This window comes from Akebia trifoliata, chromosome 11, assembly GCF_017979445.1.
Source record: "Akebia trifoliata isolate Shusen 1 chromosome 11, ASM1797944v1, whole genome shotgun sequence".
Classification (NCBI taxonomy): Eukaryota; Viridiplantae; Streptophyta; class Magnoliopsida; order Ranunculales; family Lardizabalaceae; genus Akebia; species Akebia trifoliata.
In genome coordinates, this window is record NC_141385.1 from 46983651 (window position 1) to 47005201 (window position 21551).

The 21551-nt window shown below is 37.6% G+C and overlaps 2 protein-coding genes across 2 annotated transcripts; one reads left to right on the forward strand and one right to left on the reverse strand.

Annotated features, from left to right (window-relative positions):
* Positions 1-126: 126 nt before the first annotated feature.
* Positions 127-1636, reverse strand: LOC147392179 (cyanidin 3-O-galactoside 2''-O-xylosyltransferase FGGT1-like). Its single transcript, XM_086417171.1, has one exon. The coding sequence runs from the start codon at positions 1585-1587 to the stop codon at positions 211-213; it is 1377 nt and encodes a 458-aa protein (XP_086273297.1). The 5' UTR covers positions 1588-1636; the 3' UTR covers positions 127-210.
* Positions 1637-13790: 12154 nt separating this feature from the next.
* On the forward strand, positions 13791-14915 carry LOC147392180 (serine/threonine-protein kinase BSK1-2-like). Its single transcript, XM_086460032.1, has 3 exons — positions 13791-13981; positions 14077-14190; positions 14866-14915. The coding sequence occupies exons 1-3, from the start codon at positions 13892-13894 to the stop codon at positions 14902-14904; spliced, it is 243 nt and encodes an 80-aa protein (XP_086316158.1). The 5' UTR covers positions 13791-13891; the 3' UTR covers positions 14905-14915.
* The last annotated feature ends 6636 nt before the right edge of the window (positions 14916-21551 follow it).

A 21551-nucleotide genomic window follows, 5' to 3' on the forward strand; every position in this document is an offset into this window, starting at 1 on the left:
GATAGAGAGAATACTCCTGCCGACATTAGCCTCTATTAAAAAATCAGGGTGGGGCCCTTAATTTATAGCCCCTGATTACAATATCAAAGTCATTTTCATCAAAATGAATAAAATTATAATCCAGGAGGCCCTTTAATATTAGAATTTATTCCATAGATATATATAATCCGTGGTCATACTTAGCAAAAGATAAAAGTTAAATAAGATAAATCATACAAGTAGACCTTTCAACTTCTCAATGAAACTATCAGTGTAGGATGATTCAATGCATTCTGTTAACAAGAAATCTTTCCACTTAGTATGGTTTGCTCTCACCTCTCTAGCAAACTCGTCATTTTCATCCATCGCTAACTTCACTGCATTGCACACACTTTCCCTTGTGAACAAACCATCTTCTTCTCCTTTCTTAACTTCAATCCCAACCTTCAAATCACCGCCCATCATTCTAGCATTCACAAACTGGTCCCCAAATTGAGGCAATAGCACTAGCTGGCATTCATTCACCAAAGCCTCAGACAAAGATCCAGACCCACAATGAGTCACGAAACACCCAACCGAGGGATGACTCAATATCAATTGTTGTTGAACCCATCCCCCATGAACCACTCCCCTTCCTTCAACCCTTTCCAAGTATCCCTTCGGCAAGGCTTCCTCGATTGATTTAGCTCCCATTGGTGGTTTCAATGCCGCAAAGAAGGGTAAATTTGTCAACTCAAAACCGAGCAACAGCTCTTGGAATTGATCATTCTTCAAGGTGCATTCACTTCCAAATGCACAGTAGACCACAGAGCCTATCTTGAATTCTCCCAACCACTTTGCCCACTTCTCTTCTAATTGGGAGGTCGGCGGCTCGGGCACAACATACCCAGACAGAAGAACCAGCTTATTAAATTGGCGCTCAAGATATTCGCAGTAAGGGCCTTCGATCTCCCGGCATGTTCTGATAGCGATTACGTCGCACTCTTTTAAAGAGATCATTTGACGTTTGTCGAATGAGATGCCGCTGCCGAACTCTTTTTGCTTGAATAAGGCCGTGCTACGAGCTTCGTGGACATGAAACTTGATTGATGAAGGTGGAAAGCCTAGTGGTGGTTGCATTAAGTTGGCTTCGGATATTTGATCATCGTTATCCAGCTTTCGTGCTGGCACTAATAGGTAAGCAATACTCCCAGCGCTGATGATGCAATAGTGTACGGACTTTATACTCAGCTGGCGAACCAAGGCTGGGATCCAATGAGCGAAATCAAAGAAGATCAAATCTGGCATAAGGTCATGTAGCATGGCTTCAATGTCTTTCTTTGTGCGGTCCATGGCAGTCATGATGAGGGAATGTAAGGGATAGGGTACGTCCGCAGTGGTCTCGGCACCTGGTGGGAGACCATCTACCTGAGGGACGACAAGGGGGATGAAACGGATGAGGTGAGGGTGAAGGTTGAAATGCTCTAATTTGGCTTGTGTTTTGGTTGGTATTATGAACGAGATAGTGTGGCCTCTCTCTGCTAGTTTGTTGGAAATGTGAAGGAAGGCAGTCAGGTGGCCCATGGCAAACCAAGGGTACATGGTTATGTGTAATGTAGTTCGAGGCATCTTTGAGAGAGAGAGAGAGAGAGAGAGAGAGAGAGTTTGCGTAGATGGAAAGTTGAGATTGAGAACTCACGTATAAATAAAGAAAGAGAAATGTACTAAATAGAGCAAGCTATATTCCAAGCCTCAAAAGAGATTGAGAAATGGGTAGCTGAACACGTGATCCAACTCCCCACGAGAATCGCATATTAAATAAGAATAAGGTTCTCCATGATTAAGTAAAAATTGTCTTTAGAAGAAAACAAAATTTTGAGAAATATGGACATTGAAAAATGAATTCCTTGGGAAAAAGATCTCCAGCGATTGCATCTAGAAAATGTCAAAATCTGTGATTTTCAAAATTTACGGATGAGGGTAATTGTGCAATAATAGCATTAAATTATAATATTTAACAAAAAAAAAAAGAAGAAGCATAAATTATAATTAAGTTAAGAAAGTAATATATATATATATATATATATATAGGGAGTGGTTCAGCAGCCTCATTATGGTGCCACACATTTTTCAAAACATGGGTTACAAGCTTTGGAATGAGCTGATTTTTTGTGAGGATGATCTCTATGATGAGGAGATCATCCTCACCAAAAATCAGCCTATTCCAAAACTTCTAACCCTGTCAAAAGTGATTTACAAAAATTAGATGGTCTACGATTCTTCAACTAGTAAATTTGGGTTAGAAGTTTCAAAATGAGCTGATTTTTTGTGAGGATGATCTCTTCACCGTAGAGATCATCCTCACAAAAAATCAGCCTATTCCAAAACTTGTAACCCCATCAAAAGTAATTTACAAAAAATACGTGGCACCATGTGTGGCACCATAAGGGGCTGCTGAACCGCTCCCATATATATATATATATTCTTGAGATGGTGGGTGGGAAATTTGTTCCAGTGTATATCTTCCTCCACTCTCGAGTATATCGTAGGGTAACCCAATTAAGCTCGTGACCTCTTATATTTATAGTTGTCCTCCTCTCCAAGATCGATCTTCTAGAATAGGTGGTTGATCACAAGTTCGATTCTTTCCAACTTTAAGAGTGAGGGAGAGTGTTGATTATATATCTTCCTTCACTTTCGGGTGTGTTATACCCCAATTAAATCTCATGATCCTCTCATGTTCATACTTCTCCCTCTCTCCAAGAAATCGGTCTTTTGAAATAATTAGTTGATTAATAAAAATATGCTACTAGATATGAGAAAATCGCTTTCCTTAGGTAAATTACATTTTTCCATGTAAATGAAAAATTATATATATCCCAATTCCTCTTTTCTGGAAAATCCATTGTCACCTATCCCCCTTGACCCGCACAATCACACAGACCCTCAATAATAATGAATAAAGGTCTAATAAACCACTAATTGAATGGCAATTCTTTCCACCTTATTTACCCGTGAGAGTTTGGCCAACCTTAAGTGGTGCTAGCCACTCGTTTTTATTTTATGGGCAAGCGTGCATAATTGGGCTTGAAAGTGGACTCAACGACCCTCGGTAAGAGTAAAAATCTTACGAAGTTAGTAAGGTTAGACAGACTTTGACAATAATTCTTGTTGGCATGCAAAAGGACATTTAAAGTCTGTAGGTATTCTACTCCCGGTAGTATTGTATCTGCACAGCAAAGGCTTTGTTTAGGATTCTACTTGCAAGTTGCAAGAGTTACTGCAGCAAGTGTAGGAAATGGAAGCAATTAATGGAAGCGCGACTGCAAATGTATTGTTTGGTTAGAGGTGCATTTTGGGAAATAGTTTCTTTTGATATGCTGGTAATTAATTAGAAATTTTGATTGGAAATCTTTGTAGAATTGTATGTTTATATTAAATAATTAAAATAAGGGTATCAAAGTCTAGAAATTAATTAAATTCATACATCAGAACTGGAGACCGATTTGAGTAACTTCTTGCTTGTGACAAATTTCAGCTTCTTGTAAAAGTAAGAATTATTAGAGAAATTTGCCAAACAGTAATTTAAATTTAAAAAGAGCTTCTAATAATTGAGTGTTGATCCTAACCACCACATACATTTATGGCTTCTCAGGTTGAGCTTAATTCCCATGCGCTTTAATATTTTCCAACCCCCATTCTTACAAGTTGACAAAACAAATGGTGGCCCAGCAATTTAATGGTCACACATTTCAATGCCGACTGTAGAGGGTAGAGACAAACTAGTTAGGTTATCTGGTCCGGTGGATCAAATCAATCTGACCCAAGAGTGAAATAATTCAATAAAATTTTGGTTGGTCCAAGAAATCAGACATATTCAACATCTCTAGCGAAAAAAAAAAAATGTATCCTACATTTTAGTAACCTTAAGATTACATACAAAATTTTTGCGAACGTTTACAACTTATGATAAAAATTCAGTTCTGGTACATTATTCATTTTAATTCTCAAAACATGTTTTCTAGTGAGTTCGTCATTTTTATAATTAATGATCTAACTGGTAAATTATCAATGAGATTGCATGTAATTTTACATTCAAATACCCTTGATATTATTATCCGCGAGTTTGTTGATATTTTATCAATGAGATTGTTGATTATAAAAGTGACAGACTCACTGAAAAACATGTTTTAAGAATTAAAATGAACAGTGTACCAAAATCAGAATTTTGCTATATTCAAAGGCGCCCAAAATAGTAATTCACATCAACCCTCACCTCTTCAACCTTCAAACCTCCCAAATATGGTAGGATTTTTTAAGTAGAAAATGACTGATTTGGTTAGGAAAAAGAGAGGTGCTATTGGCACCCCAACTTTAACTTATTCCAACCCAATTTCTTAAATTATTCATCACACTCCAATTAAATATTAAAACACATCATTCAAATTGTTAATCTATTATGAGTCTAGCATTTTCAACGTAGTAGGAGTAGGTACGGCTTTAATATTTATTTTCCTTCAAGGGAAGTAAAAATAAAAACAAAAACAAAAACAAATTATTTTAAATATTACTTTAAAAAAAATAACTTTTATTTAGAATTTGTCAAAATGAACCAAAATCGACCTTTTAAATGTCGATTTTAAAAAAAAAAAAAATATTAAAAACTAAAAATTTCGGCCCTTAAAGAGTCGTGTTTTTTTTTTTCGATCATCCATCTTTGGAACAAATCACCCTCTCTCACAACAAGTTCGCATTTTTACAAGAACCAAGAAACATGGGTACCCAAAGCGAGCTAATAGCACTTGATTTGAGCAACAATGAGGTTCAAGGATTGTTTACTAGGATTCATGGCGATAATGCCAAAGCTCTCTGCACTGTCGATGGAGAACAACAAGTTTATAGAGATGATATCCACTCAATATGCTTTAAAGACTATTGTTCCTGTGATAGGTACTCTGCCATTTTTGAGCTTGTTGCTTGGAGGAAACTACTTGTTTGGACCGATTCCAAGACCGTTAATGGGTATGAAACTAGGCTCTACTAATGTGAGCCTAGTGGATAATTGTTTGTATAGGTGATGTTGGGAGCATGGTTTTTAAACTCGGTATCGCGTCTCGTCTCATTCAGCTCCGATACCGAGTCGTCTCGGACGAGTTTTCCGATACGTTTGAGACGTCTCATGAGATAACTCAAAAATTTGTACATGAGATGTAAAACTCGGTCAAAAAAATCACTTTGTGAGTTGGTTTCGTTCAGCTCTGATACCGAGTTAACTCGGGCGATACGTCTCGGTCTCGGACGAGTTTAAAAACCATGGTTGGGAGGGGAGCCACGGAAGCAAACCACCTTTAGAGAAACCCTTAATCGGAACTTACACCAAGTTCCAAACACACCAAAGAAACAATGACCAACACCACTAACAATTAAAGTAAAGTATGAATTACCTACGAACGTAAATAGCAAGTAAAGAGATGCTCACACAATATTTACGTGGTTCAGTGATGTGCATAGAGTCCACGGGGGTGAAGGGGGAATCCACTATATGAAGAAACCAATGACTTGCACAGCCCACAAGTTCGTCCCAAGAAGAAAGCTTAATTTTTACCCAAAGAGAAGATCAACCTCTTTCTTCTTTGTAATCTCTCCTAGCTCTCATTCTATTGTTACAGATTTTTGGTTTTTGTCTCTTGTTCTTCTACAAGATTTTTAGACTAACTAATTCACATGTATACAGCTATGTTATTTATATTTAAAAAGAGGTGTTATTGCCACACCAACTATTGCTATTGCCACAGGTGCCCAATGAGTTTCTTCTTCTGTCAAGGTGGAGTTTAGAAGTCGTTAATGACATGTAAGAGATTTGGGCCTGTAATTCCTTGAGAATTTTGTTAACTGAGAGAGAATTGAATCTCCATTAAAATTGAAAATTGATTTTCTCTTAATCCTCCATTTTTCTATTGTTCAATGGCGCGAGTTTTAAGGATAAAAAAATTTCGGCCCTTAAATTTATGTTGCTTTTTTTCATAATTAAAAAAAAACGGCCCTTAAATATGCGAAAGTTTTTCTTTTTTTTTTTTAAAACGGTGGTTTAAGGACCAAAAGTTTAAAAAAAAAATTTATTTTAATCTACTCTTAAAAGGCCAAAGTTAATTTCTTTTGACAAATTCTGAAAAAAAAAAAAAAAAAAATTTAATGAGATTTTTTTTTTTAATAATTTCCCCTTTCCTGTATATGAACGTTCTACACAGTTCTATAGTACCATTCTCGCGTTGTCTTATGTCAACAACCAACCTTACCTGTAAACAACACCTTGATTCAGTCGCCTCATCTCCCAACATATCAACAATGTCTAATTCTCACAAACTTCACATAGCCATGTATCCATGGCTAGCTTTCGGTCATCTAACTGCCTTCCTTCGTCTAGCCAACAAACTTGCTCACAAAGGCCACAAAGTCTCCTTCTTCTATCCTCCCCAAGCCCACTTCAAACTTGAACCTCTCAACATATACCCTAATTGTTAGAAAGAAAAAGAGATGAATTTGAATAATACTGTGTATATGTTTTTGTGTTCTGTTTTACAGAATATAGAAGCTTACAATGAAACTAATAATGGAAATATAAGAAAAATATGCTATTATAACAAATGCATAAAATAAGAAATTCCTGATCTTGTGCAATCCATAATTATGTGAATGGAAAGAGATGATTCTGTCAATATTGCCTAAAATAAGAAATTCCTGATCTGGTGCAATCCATAATTATGGGAAGAGATGATTTTGTCAATACTCCCCCTCAAGTTGGCGCATGAAGATCCGTAATGCCCAACTTGCATGAGAAATGATGGAAAAGATCATGGCCTAAAGCTTTGGTGAAGATATCTGCAATTTGCTCATGTGAAGAAGTGTGAATTGCTTTGAGGAGGCCTGAGCGAATTTTGTCGCGAATGATGTGACAATCGATCTCAATGTGTTTAGTACGTTCATGGAACACTGGATTGTGAGCAATGTGAAGTGCAGACTGATTATCACAGTAGAGATGGAAAGGCTCGGGATGAGGGATGCCAAGATCAGTGAGAAGTTGTTTTATCCAGGTGAGCTCACAGGTGGTGACAGCCATGGCGCGGTATTCAGCTTCAGCGGAAGAACGAGCAACGGTAGTCTGTTTTTTTGTACGCCACGAGATCGGACTGGTACCGAGCTGGATAAAGTAACCTGTGGTGGAACGACGGGTGGTAGGGCAACTGGCCCAATCAGAATCTGTATAAGCTGTAACCTGAGTGGTGCTGGAAGAGGAAAAAAATGCCTTGGCCAGGGGTTCCTTTGATGTAACGAAGAACACGTGTAGCAGCAGTCATATGAGGAACACGAGGAGCATGCATAAACTGACTAAGAATGTTGACGGCATAAACAATATCAAGTCGAGTGATGGTCAAGTAAATGAGACGACCAACTAGACGACGATAAATGCTAGGATCAGGAAGTAGAGATCCATCTTCATTGGAAAGCTTCAAATGTTGTTCCATCGGAAAAGAAGCGATCCGGGCACCAAGTTGACCACTGTCAGAAAGTATATCAAGAGCATATTTTCGCTGATTCAAGAAAATACCTACAGAAGAACGTGCAACTTCAAGGCCAAGAAAGAACTTCAGAGAGCCAAGATCCTTGGTTTTGAAGTGAGTGGAGAGATGATTCTTGAAAAACTCAATTTGGGAAAGATCATTGCCAGCAACTAAGATGTCGTCAACATATACAAGAACAATAGTGATGCTTGTGTGAGTAACAAAAGTGAATAAGGAGTGATCAGCCTGAGATTGACGAAAACCCATATCAAGAAGCACAGTAGTTAGTTTGAAAAACCAGTTGCGGGAGGCTTGCTTGAGACCATATAAGGATTTTCTAAGTTGACAAACACGAGTCTCCCCCTGAGTGCAATAGCCAGGAGGTGGGTTCATGTAGACTTCTTCATCAAGATCGACGTGTAAGAAGGCATTGTTGACATTGAGCTGATGAATGATCCAATTTTTTGTAGCAACAATGGCCAATAAGCAACGGACATTGGTCATTTTGGCTACTGGAGCAAAAGTCTCATGATAGTCAAGTCCTTCAACTTGAGTGTAGCCCTTGGCAACCAGTCGGGCTTTATATCTCTCAATGGATCCATCAGCTTTGAGTTTGATTTTGAAAACCCATTTACAGCCAATGGGTATCTTACCAGGTGGAAGATGGTCAAGAGTCCAAGTGGAATTAGCTTCTAGAGCCTGGAACTCGGTGGACATTGCCTCACGCCAATGAGGATGTTTGAGAGCATCAGAATAACATGAGGGTTCAATACAAGAGGTGAGAGCATTTAAATAAGTAATATGTGAGGGAGAAAAACGAGAATATGAAAGAAAAACAGATAAAGGATGAGCAGTACCTGAAGCCGTTGTAGTAGGTGAAGACGCCGTGGGCTCTGTATGTAAGGTGGGGCATATATAGTCATGGAGATAGGGAGGTCGTGTAGTATGGCGGCGGGGACGAGAGATAGGTGGAGGTGAAGATGAGGGGATTGGATTTTGAGGAGCTGAAGATGAAGAGGGTAAAGTTTGAGGAGGGTTTAGAGGTGTTTGAGAAGTAGGTAAAATGAGTTCAGGAACGGGAAGAGGAATGATTGGAGATAAAGAAGGAGAGGAGGAGGTGTCAAAAATATCTTGAAAAGGGAATTGTCCTTCATGGAAGGTGACATCACGAGAATAAGAAATGGACCGTGTATCAAGATTGTAGAGTTTGTATGCTTTGTGAGTGCTAGGATAGCCGAGAAAGACACATTTAGTAGCACGAGGAGAAAATTTATCACAGTGAGCACGAAGAGTTTGTGCATAACAGAGGCACCCGAACACACGAAGATGATCGTAGTTGGGTATTTTGTTAAAGAGAACCTCAAAGGGTGATTTATTTTGAAGAGTACGACTGGGAGTGCGATTGATGAGGTATGCAGCAGTGAGAATACAATCACCCCAAAAAGGTAGGGGTAAGTGTGCTTGAAAACGAAGACTGCGAGCAACATTAAGAAGGTGCCGGTGTTTACGCTCCGCAACACCATTTTGTTGAGGAGTTTCAACACAGGTACGTTCGTGAATAATGCCGTGGTCAAGAAGATAAGTTTGAAATTGATGAGAGAGAAATTCTTGTCCATTATCAGTTCTAATGATTTTAACATTGGTGTTAAATTGATTTTGGACAAGAGCAAAAAAGTGCATTAAATGAGTGTAAGTTTCAGATTTAAAACGCATTAAATATATCCAAGTTGTGCGGGAAAAATCATCCACTATTGTAAGGAAATAATGTGCTCCAGATAAGGAAGATGTATGATATCCACCCCAAATATCACAAAAAATTCGATTAAAAGCAAAAACACTTTTATTAGCAAAATTTGGAAAGGGTAATCTTGTGTGCTTAGAACGAGCACAAACATCGCAATCAGAAAGAATACAAGGGGAATCTAAAACATTAGGAATAATAAAACTGGAGGGATGACCTAGCCGTTGATGCCATAGAGTCTTATTAGCAGTGGATTGAGCAGCGAAAATCATAGGGGTTTCAGGACGGTACACGTAGAGCCCATTGCAGAGTTCACCCGTTCCAATCGGCTTCATTGACTGTGGGTCCTGAAATAAGCAATTATTAGAAGAGAAAGTAATAATGCAAGAGTTGTGAAGGGCAATTTGGGAAACAGATAATAAATTGAAGGTTAAAAGAGGAACAAAATAAACTTGAGTTAGGGTTAGAAATGGAGATAGAACACATGTGCCAAGACCCTCGGCAGGAATATCCTGACCCGTGGGAAGTCGAATGGAGTGGGGGGCTGCTAGAGGTTGGAGATCGGTGAAAACTTCCTTGTGGTGGCAGATATGGTGGCTCGCGCCACTGTCTACCACCCAATGGAGGTGTCGATTGAGAGGAAAATCAAGGTTAGGGGAGAAGAGATTACCAATGAAGTTAATAGAGGACTCAATCGGAGAGGAAGATGGCGCAAGCAAGCTAAGAAGCTTCTGGTATAACTCCGGTGACAAGCCAGGTATCGGACTTGAGGCCGACGGAGCAGCGGCGATCTGGTTTATGCTGGATGGGGGCTGACCAAGAATGGATGGCTGGGTCTTGGATCGCGGGTTGCGACCAGGGGGATAACCCACAAGAGTCCAACAATGATCTCGGGGGCGTCCACCAGATCGGACTGCCATGGCCATGGTTTCCGATGAAGATGGTTGAATATTGAGCAGCCTTTGTTGCTCTTCTTGAAACAAAATAGAGAAGACTTTGCTTATGGGTGGGAGTGGATCCATAGCTAAGATTTGAGTGCGGAGGGAGGCGAAGGAATCATTGAGGCCGAGGAGGAACTGGAACACCTGTTCATCATCAGCTTGTTGCTTTAAAGCTTTGAGGTCAGTGCTCTGTTGGAGATGACTGAGTTCATCCCAAATTTGTTTGATTTGGTTGTAGTAATCATGGACAGAATTTGTGGTTTGGTGTATTGAAGAGAGAGTCCGTTTGAGTTGGTAAATTCTGGCATTATTGCCATGCCAAAACCGAGAGGAAAGATCAACCCAAACATCACGTGGGTTGGTATGATATTCAAGAGAATTGGCAAGAGAGGGACTGATTGAATTGAGAATCCAGGTAAGAACCATATCCTTCGTTTGGTTCCATTGGGTGTATTCGGGTGTGTTAGGTTTAGGAGGTTTGAGGGTACCATCAATAAAACTAAGTTTATTTTTGGCATTGAGGGCTCGGGTCATGGCTTTTTGCCATTTGGGATAGTTGTCGCCGGTTAGAAGTCCACTGACAAGAGTTAAGCTTGGTGAATCTGAGGGATGAAGAAGATAAGGGGAAGGAAGGGAAGGGAGAGTTGAGTTGGAAGATTCAGCCATGGAGTTGCGAGACCTTGTTCTAGTCTGATACCATGTTAGAAAGAAAAAGAGATGAATTTGAATAATACTGTGTATATGTTTTTGTGTTCTGTTTTACAGAATATATAAGCTTACAATGAAACTAATAATGGAAATATAAGAAAAATATGCTATTATAACAGATGCATAAAATAAGAAATTCCTGATCTTGTGCAATCCATAATTATGTGAATGGAAAGATATGATTCTGTCAATATTGCCTAAAATAAGAAATTCCTGATCTGGTGCAATCCATAATTATGGGAAGAGATGATTTTGTCAATACTAATCTCATCAACTTAATCCCAGTTGTGATCCCTCGTATTGATGGACTTCCATTTGGTGCTGAGATCACAAGTGATGTTCCACCCCACATCCTTTGCCTCCTCGCTATGGCCATGGATCGAACCCAAAAAGATATCGAAGCTTCCTTCATTGATCTCAAACCTCATATAGTTTTCTTCGATTTCATCCATTGGATTCCTTCTTTAACAAATCGACTTGGAATCAAGGCCGTTTATTATTCTAACATCAGCTCTGCTACTGTTGCTTATTTACTAGCCATTGCTCGATCGATGGAAAGAAATGGGTGCTCAATCACGTGAGCAACAACTCATGCAACAACCTAAAGGGTTTCCAGCTTCAAATATCAAGTTTCGACTTCATGAAGCACGTGCCATGGCTTTGGCTTCTATTCAAGAACCAGAAGATAATCAGTCTAATAAAGGAGGGGTCTCGTATAAAGAGGAGAAATCTTTAAGTGATGAAGTGCAATTGGTAGTGAGTGGTGTGCAACTAGTTGATCCCCTCTTAAACCATTGTCAACCTATAATAGCACCACTATCAGAGATCTTGTCAACTTATATAAAAGAAATCAATTTCCCTACTAAGCTACGAAGGAAAGTTTCCTAACTGCCCATTCAACTAGCATCCAAAAACATAATCCTATGCCACAGGGATGTAGAGTATATAAATTTAAGAATTAAAAAAATAAATAAATAAAATAATTATGAGAAAAAAAAAAGTTATTTTTTACCATTAGATTTTAATTTTAAATTTGAATATTCAATGACCACACATTTTCAAAGTATTAGATCAAGATTTTTTTTTATTTAAGTTTTTTTTTTTTTCTCTTTTTTAAAATTTTTCTTTTTATAATTTTATAGTAGGCAGAAAATATCATCTCATTTAAAGGGAAAACTATTATATTAAAAAGAAAAGATTAATTTTGTAATTAATTATAAAAAAAATTAAAATTAAAATTACAAAAACTAATTTAGCACACACGAGAATCAAGCGTTTTATCATGTCCTTATTCTTACTAGCTATGGACATTGTAGAAAAATACTTTCCTTACTAATTTAGTTATCAAATCTTACTAAGGGTAGTTGAGTTTACCTTGTGGCATACAAAAATATGATCCACAACGATGTAGAGGACAATTGTCTACGTTGGCTCTCTTACCATTTAATATTTTAACAAAAATAACAAAAGCCTAATTAATTAACTTCAACAACATCTACTAAATATTCTATCAAAGGATATGAGATGAAAGTAATTAAGTAATGTTCTAAAGTAACAATAAGCCTAGTTATCACAGCCACAATCTTAGGATTATACATTTATACATATAGAAATAGGGCAATTATAAAAGCACCCCACAAATTAATAATGGCAACTCATACCATACCCGAAAACCCCATTAGGACAAATTCAAGAATCATAAATCATCCATTTTAACCCACATAAAACAATTTGGTTATGGATAGCTAGGTTGCCCTTATTCAAGTAAAAAGTCTCTCAACGAGAGAGAGAGAGAGAGAGAGAGAGAGAGATCTTACCTCTTCAATTTTCCAACAAGGTGGCGATGGAGACTTGGCTTGTGAGGGATGGCGATGGCAACAATGGCTAGGGTTTCACATTTTCACTTGAAGAAGATGAAAGTTGAAAGGATTTTTCTTTCTTGTGTTTTCTATTTTTGTTTGGGTAGGGTTATTTTATTTGTTAAATAAATGTATTATATATATATATGGGGACGGTTCGAGGGACGTCCTCAAAACCATCTAAGAAAATGATGTTTCTCAACTATTGGATGGAGAGAAAACAACGGTGTAGGGGTGTTCTCACGTCAGTTCCATATAAGAAACAAGTTTTAGCTTATTTAAAAAAAACTCCCTCGTTTTATTTTTTTTTTAAACAAACTCACTGCTTCTATTAACATATCCTCTCTCGAAAAAAAAAAAGCCCTTCGTCTCCACTAAACTCACTGTCTCTTCTCTCTTGACTCTCAAAACGACTGAAAACCCAGCCTTCATTTTCTTTTGAACACTGAAAACCATCTCTCGATCGACTGAACTCTCACACTCTCTCTCTCTCTCTCAAGAGAAAAACGAAGAGTGAAAACCATCTCTCGATAACTCTTTGTTTCTACCCAACCCTTCATTTTTCTCTCGACAGAAAAACCCAGATAATCGTTTTCCTTCGAACACTGAAAACCCAACCCAACCCTTACAAAACGACTGAAAACCCAATCGAGACAGAATGACTAAAAACCCAACTCTCTTCTCTCTCGATCTAAAATCAAGGCGAAGTAGGAGCAACTACATTGATCTCTGTCTCTCTCTCTCGATCAACGATTTCAAAGAACCCAAACAATTTTGGTACTCGCAGAGGTGACCTTCTATTTTTAAATTCAAGGGTTCGTGGTTGGTGGGATTGCTGCGGCATTGGTTCGTAAGAAGTGATTCTTCGTCCCATCCATATATCGTCCTTGTTCATAATAGGCATGACTACAGGTGTACTCCCATTCTCTCACTATTCACCACATGGGTTTATAATCTTGAATGATTTTGCTTATGGCATCCTTTTTTCTGAAATATGTTAGTTTTTAAATTTATGTATGGAAGAATGTCCGAAATAAATGTGAAATAGAGTGTGCGTGCACTGAAGTGGCTACTTGGCAAAGATAGGAGGATGCCCCTCCTACTCCTCAGCACCCACTTTCACCAATGGGCGAGGCCTGTCAAAGAATGGACCTGATTGCCATCCATCAGATTTTAGTAACAACACATTACAGAGATGACGAAGGAACTAATGAGGTATTGATTTCTATAAAAAAATATATATATATTGTCTGGCATATGCGTATTGGCATGTTCTAGGCTCAGGTTCAGTTGTATGTGGGTATTTTCAGTTGTCTTTCCAAGAGTGGACACAACAAATGAGAGATATGCTGGAGGCAAGGAAGCGTGGGGACTTTGCATTTCGTAATAAAGACTTTAAAACTGCAATTGATTGTTATTCACAGGTATTATAATTTATTTTTTCAAATGTTATTCTATAATTTGCACAATCTCACCAATCAATTGATCTGGACATCTCAATTAGTAGGTGACAATCAAATAATTGTATAGAATTTAGGATTTCAATTCTGCCAAGAGACACATGTTCTGTAATTGGAAGTGTTTTCATACCTACTTTCACTATATCCATGATCGTATGGATCTATTTTACTTTTTAAGAATCTTCATCCATCTCAACATCTCCATCTCTGATATGTTCAATTTATTAACACTGAAGCTCATAATAGCCGATAAATTGATACCCAGAACCATCTGATCTTTCCAAATTCAGCTGGATTGTAAAAAAGCAGTTATGCAACTTGTTATAGATGAAGTAGGTTACCATTCCCTCGTGAGTTTGGGCAGTTTCTGAACTTGCACCAAGAAAGTTGATCAAGAATTTCTTTTTGTCTCCCCCCAACGTGTGCCTCTTTGTGAAATCTTTGTCCATCTTAACTAGAGAAAATCAAACATTTATCATCACCCATAGACTTTAAATAAACTAGTTGGCACCTTCACTTTAGCAACTAAGTTATCTGGTGTAAAATAATTTTGCCTGTTGATGGCAGACATTTTACATGTCTGAAAATTTAAAATCTTATAGACATCCAACCTGATCAATTTTATATGTGTGTGTGCAGGTTGAGAAGCATGTGCAGATTCGCAAGGATGCAGAATGAAGATATGAGGATTCCATGCTCGAGAGAGTAGTTCACTTGAGTCAGTTTGGAATGCTGATCATAAGTAGTTCACGTGAGTCAGATTATAACAACTTCACTGAACAAATATTCATAAGGAACTACTTTTCAAGCACAAAATGAAATCATAAAGTTAAAGTGGTGTTTAAGTAGTCTTTGTTTTTCACATATTGAATTTAGTATGGTAAACATTTAGAAGCATGCTATTGAAACTCACATTTCTCTTTATGTTTTAAGGTTGTTGATGAATTTTTTTTTTTTTTGATAAGTATAATATATTGAAAAAAGGGGAAACAAGATACAAAGAGGCCGAGAAAGCCTCATAAAGAGCTACAAAAGATAAAGAAAGCTACACCATCAATGATTACAAAAAGTATCCCATCTAAAAACAAAATCGTCATAAGTAATCCCCACGAAATCTATGTTCTGATTGGACCAAAAGTATAAAAGGCCCAAGATCTCCAAGAAACCAGCATGAGAACTACCGATCTTATTATTGAAAACTCTGTTATTTCGCTCATTCCAAACCCCCCAAGCAATTGCTGATGGAAGCATTGTCCACAAGAACCGTTTTCTGGTATGAAAAGTATTACTGTTCCACTCAACTAGCAACGAGGAGAATTTACGAGGGAAGACCCAATTAATACGGAAAAGATCTAGGAAATTAGACCAAATATAATAAGAAAAGGAACAATGAATGAAAATATGATCAACTGATTCCCCTTCCCTCAAACATAGGGGACAACAATTGGGAGTGATCCAACCCCGAACGATCAAATTGTCCAACGTAAGGATCCTTCCAAGAGAAGCCAACCAAACAAAAAAAAGAGATTTTAGAGGGAACAAACTTATACCAAATGATGGAACTCGCTGGAAATCGCTCTGCAAAAGGAGTGAGCCACTTATGAAAAGACTTGACAGAGAATCTCTTATCTTTAGCCCTTATCCATTCCCATTTATCCTGTTCGCTCTCGTTGAGATGGACAGTATATAAAAGATCAAGGAAAGATGTCACATCGGTTAATTCCCAATCATTAAAGTTTCTCCTGAACCCCAAACTCCAGGTAGAATTAGCCTCGCTGCGAATCAAACACTGTTGGATTGAGCGGTTCTTCTTCACGGAACAAGCGTACAAAGACGGAAATTGAGTAGCCAGAGGCAATGTGCCACACCACCTATCTTCCCAAAATCTGATTTTGTTTCCCATACCCGCTTTGAATCTAATCCCACTCTCAAAATCCTTACTCACTTTAAGAATCCCTTTCCAAACACTACACCCATAAGAATGATTAGACTCTCCACTATACCAACCTAGAGTCCTCTCCCCATACCTAGCCATAATAATCCTCCTCCACAGATTTTCCTTCTCCTCACCAAATCTCCAGAGCCATTTTCCTAGAAGCGCCCTATTAGTTAATCTCAACCCCCTAATGCCCAACCCCCCTTTCTTCTTCGGCTTACAAATTACCTTCCAACTGACCAAATGATACTTCCTCTTTCCGCTCTTATCATTCCACAAGAAATTTCTCATGAGCCTCTCCAATCTCATTTCAACGGATCTCGGGAGCGTAAACAACGAGAGAAAGTAAACCGGGATGCTCGTAAGTGTACTTTTGATCAAAGTTATTTTCCCTCCTTTCGACAAATAATTGGCCTTCCATGTACTTAACCTTTTCTCCAATCTCTCTATCACATCCTCCCAGATTTTAATGCTATTGTAGGGAGCGCCTAACGGTAAACCCAAATAGGACGTGGGCAAGGACTCATACCCACACCCCAAGATTGTGGCCATCAAATGAATATCAATAACCTCCCCCACTCCAAAAAGCTTACTCTTCTGCAGATTAATATGCAATCCTGACATAGCCTCAAAGCAACTCAATAAGACACGAAGCACCCTTACTTGGTCTTTTGAATGCTCCAAAAAAACTAGTGTATCGTCTGCAAATTGTAAATGCGAAATCAGTGGCCCGTTAGTCACTTTAAATCCTGACAACCTACCTAGCCCAACTGCTCTTCTAAACAGGCTACCCAAGGCTTCAGCTATAATCAGAAACAAGAAAGGAGATAATGGATCACCTTGCCTCAACCCTCTCGAACCTCTAAAAAAACCAGCTGGACTCCCGTTGACGAGAATCGAGTAAGACACCGAAGTAACACATTTCATAATCCAACTGATCCACGTCTCACCAAAACCCATCCTCCTCATCATGTACTCTAGAAAATCCCAACTCACATGATCATAAGCCTTTTGTAAGTCAATTTTCCCTATCATTCCGTCTCTTTTGTTCTTAATCCTGTCATCAAGACACTCATTGGCCATCAACACACCATCTAGAATTTGTCTTCCCCTAATGAAAGCCCCTTGTTCCTCTCCAATAAGACTAGGCAGAACTATTTTCAACCGAGACGCTAACACTTTGGATATAATCTTATAAACCGAGCTAACCAGACTAATGGGTCTAAAGTCAGTTAGCTTATCTGCCCCGATTTTCTTGGGAATCAAGGCCACATTGTTGATGAATTCATGAATTCTATACGTGGAAAGAAGCCTGAAAACTTCAAGGTTATTGTTTCTTCTCACAACTATCATAGTACTCCATCTGTTGAGGATATTGGCGATCTAGCGGCTAGAATATAAGGTACTGGAGCCAACAAAGTGAAGATAGCAACAACTGCCTTGTTCTATTGAAGAATACAAGGGTGCTGGAGCTGTTTTTTTAAATTTCACCATGAAGAAACTGTGTCTCCAAACTGAATCAAGACCCAGAGTCTTGTGTTACTGAATTTTCACTGTATTTGCTGTCATTGGATCTATTTAATTCTGTAATGTTTTTGAAGGGGAATTGCTGGTGAGGTGTTATTATTCTCATTTGGTATATATGATCTATTTTGACCATTTAAGATGCAATATAGATGATTTGTGACCTGAAGATGATATGGGTTCATCTTTTTTTTCCATCATTTAAGAGGGGTTCTTTGTCTTTTGAAGACATGGGTTGTGAATGGATGGATGATAGAAGTGGTGGTTGTGTCCTTTTTCAAAAAGAGTTGAATTAGATTGGGACATTGGGTGGTGAATCCAAGCCAAATATTTCATACATGGAATGGGTCCTACCAAGCCAGTCAAGTATGGCCTTACCCCGATAAAACGACAAATTCAAATCATCGAAATCAACAAATCATTGTTGATCTGAATGATTCATGTTAAATCATCAAAATTGATGATTTACAATTTTTGAACTTGATGATTGTAAAATGGTTATCTGGACAAGATGGGAATTTAATTGTCCATCTTGACAATTTGAATTATCAATGAGACCAATTGAAAATGAAGATCAGTCACTCAGTCCTTTAGGGGTTTTAAGAAATTTAAAAAGTTTACCTAGACCAATTAATGAAATTGTATGAGAATACACCATTTCATAAAATTAGATGACACACCACCCAAAGGAAGTAGAGATTGTAAGAGCTTTCTCTCTCACTTCAGTAGAAAACCAAATCAAAGAACTTTGGAGAAGATATGAAAACATGAGCCAAGATTTTAAGATATAGAATGGCTATTTATACCCCCAAATTTACAAAACATGTCTAAAAACAATTTTGGATGATTTTGAAATTTGGTGAATATTTGAGTTATCCTTGTATTTTCAACCCGATGGCTTCTTCAACATTTTATCTTGAATCATTCTCTTAATAATTATTATAATTAGCAAGATCAAGTTCAACTTAAATAAAATAGGCTAAAGGCAATAAATAATTAAAGTCAATATACAATATGCATTCACTCATCAAGATCCAAAATCAATAATTCCCTTAAAAATTATTAAGTTCAAAGAAAATACATACCCATAAACAAAGGCAATATGAAAATAACTATACAAATTACATGGAATCTCTTGAATACATTGGATTTTTTCTTGTACTCCACATGCTCCATATCATCGAATTCTTGTTTCAAGTCATAGAATTGATCCTCTACTTCATGGAATTTTTCTTCAACTATATCTCGATTACATCTATCTTTGATAAAGTGCCTTGTGGCTTCCTCGTACGAAAAAAATAATTTGTGACAAGCTGGTGGATATCTATTCACGTACTGATGACATTCTTCCTAGGTGAAAAATATATCGGTCTTTCTCCCTCCAAAGATAACATAAAACTTACCCATTTTGATAGCAAACCTGACAAAACCAATTGTGAGTGATTTCACAAAAAATAAATAAATAAATAATTGAATAGAAAAGAAAAATAAATACGAGTCAGTCGAATTCTTGAGCAGAGAAAGAACGAAGAAAACAACCATTACCAAGTCAATAATACATGATCCATAAATTAACCAAAGTAGAAATCTAATTGATTTACTTTTCTTTTGGCAATGAAAAAAAAATAAAACATAATAATTTGCATTAATAGAACTGCTCTTAGAACCTGGTACTAAGTTCATACAAATACTCTACCAATTGATGACAATCAAAGATAAAAATTAACATTTCCTTCATGATTTAAAAAAATTGAAATTTTATGTGTATTTGGCTACAGGTGTAAGGGAAAGATTTTCATGGACGATGACCATCTTCTGATCCTTGGAAAAAGGGGAAATTGGTCTTCTTATTCTTTTTTATTCTTTGATGGGTAAGGGGAAATTGGCCTATCTGTGGAACAAAGTTTTAAACAAATAGATGAAAGTGATAGTTTGAAGTATAGACTTATAGTTTATTCCTCATCTCTTACTCCCATTCAAGCTGAATAAGAGGATAAGTTATTATATGAGCAGAAGAGTGAAAATTCTGCAGCAATACATGTGAACTACTATGACTCCACCAAAACCCTTGCAAATGTTCCCTGAACTCTAATGGACAAATCCCATTTCTTGCTAGTTAAAAGCCAAATAAGCCTAATCACACCAACCTTATTACAAACATTAATCCGAAAAAAAGGGGGGGATTTTCGACCAATGCCCATTGAATTTATTTCAATTACCAAATTAATGTGGAGATGAAAAACTAACAGGAATCCCAGATTGGTAGGAATCAGGAGGAAAAACTCCTTCCTGAGTTCATTTAATGTATTTTTCAATTGGAATTTTTGCTGAAAAGTATATCAAAACAAAAATTAAAGGAGAAATACCTAGAATTTGCCGAAGGTCTCCGTTCGAGTTCTTTGAAGCCGTCTACTGAAACGGGAGAGAGAGATCGAGGTTGATTGATCGAGAGACAGATCGAGAGAGTTCGGGTTCTTTGACGCCGTCAATCGAGAGAGGTCGAGAGAGAGATGAGACGTCCCTTGAATCTTCTACAAATCGAGAGAGAGGGAAGAGAGAGGTTTTCTGTTGCGACGAATGGGTTTGATTTTTTGTCGAGACGAAAGGTTTTTTATCCAGAGGAGAGAGGAGAGAGAGAGAGAGAGAGAGCATGAGAGTTCAGTCGATTGAGAGAGAAGAGACAGTGAGTTCAGTGGAGACGAAGGGGTTTTCTCTCTCTCGAGAGAGAGAGGGGATATGTTAATAGAAGTAGTGAGTTTGTTTTTTTAAAAAAGCAAAATGAGGGAGTTTTTTTTAAATAAGCTAAAACTTGTTTCTTATATGGAACTGACGTGAGAACGCCCCTATACCGTTGTTTTCTCTCCATCCAACAGTTGAGAAATATCGTTTTTTCATATAGTTTTGAGGACGTCCCTCGAACCGTATATATATATTGGTTCGGATCTATGATACATCTGAACCGAGAATCGAACTAAATCAATCAATTTTTTATTTTAACAACCCAGAATTGAACCAATGCATGTTAAAACCGAACCAACCCAATCCAAAATGTTTTGGTTCAATTTGACCCAATTCAATGTACACCCCCTAGGTTTGAGGAATTGATTAGAATAGAAGGATTTTGTAAATGGATTATTTAGCTCACACTAAAATGTCAGGGATTAATTAAAAAGAAAAGTTAGCGTCAAGAACCTTTAAGTAATTTTTCCTATAATAAAATATAAAAAGAAGAGTTGTGCCGGAGTAACATTGAAATTGACGATGTTTGGGACATTGACATGCATAGAACCATAGATGCTTCTCATATGTATCTTGATGAAAAGCATATATGGTTCTATAGACACATCCACGTCATCAATGTCTAAAACAATGTCAATTTCAATGTTACTTCAATTTCCTAAAAAGAAATGACAAAATAATCAGTTTCGATACCCACAAGTACCAATCAAGTTAAATGGGTAGCCATTGTCACCCCTACGTTAAATTCGAATACAAATTTAAGGGGAGCAGGGGGGGAGTCGTGATAATCTAACTTACCCATGTGGCATACTCAAACGACATGCTTGACGTGACACGTTCGGGAACTGTAGATATGTACTCCTTGAGATACAAAACTGCACTTTTATGGGGAAACACAATTCTGTATCTCGAAGAGTGTAGATCTATGCTTTCCGAACATGTCACGTCAAGGATGTCTATTGAATATGCCACACGGGTAACGGGTAAGTCAGATTATCACGATTCAAAAAAAAATATTAAAAAGTTCCCTAAGTTTTGTGAAGTGTCGTAAAAATTTGACTACCCCATGTGGCACACTCAATCGACTCTCTTGATGTGACAAGTTCGGTAATTATAGATCTATATG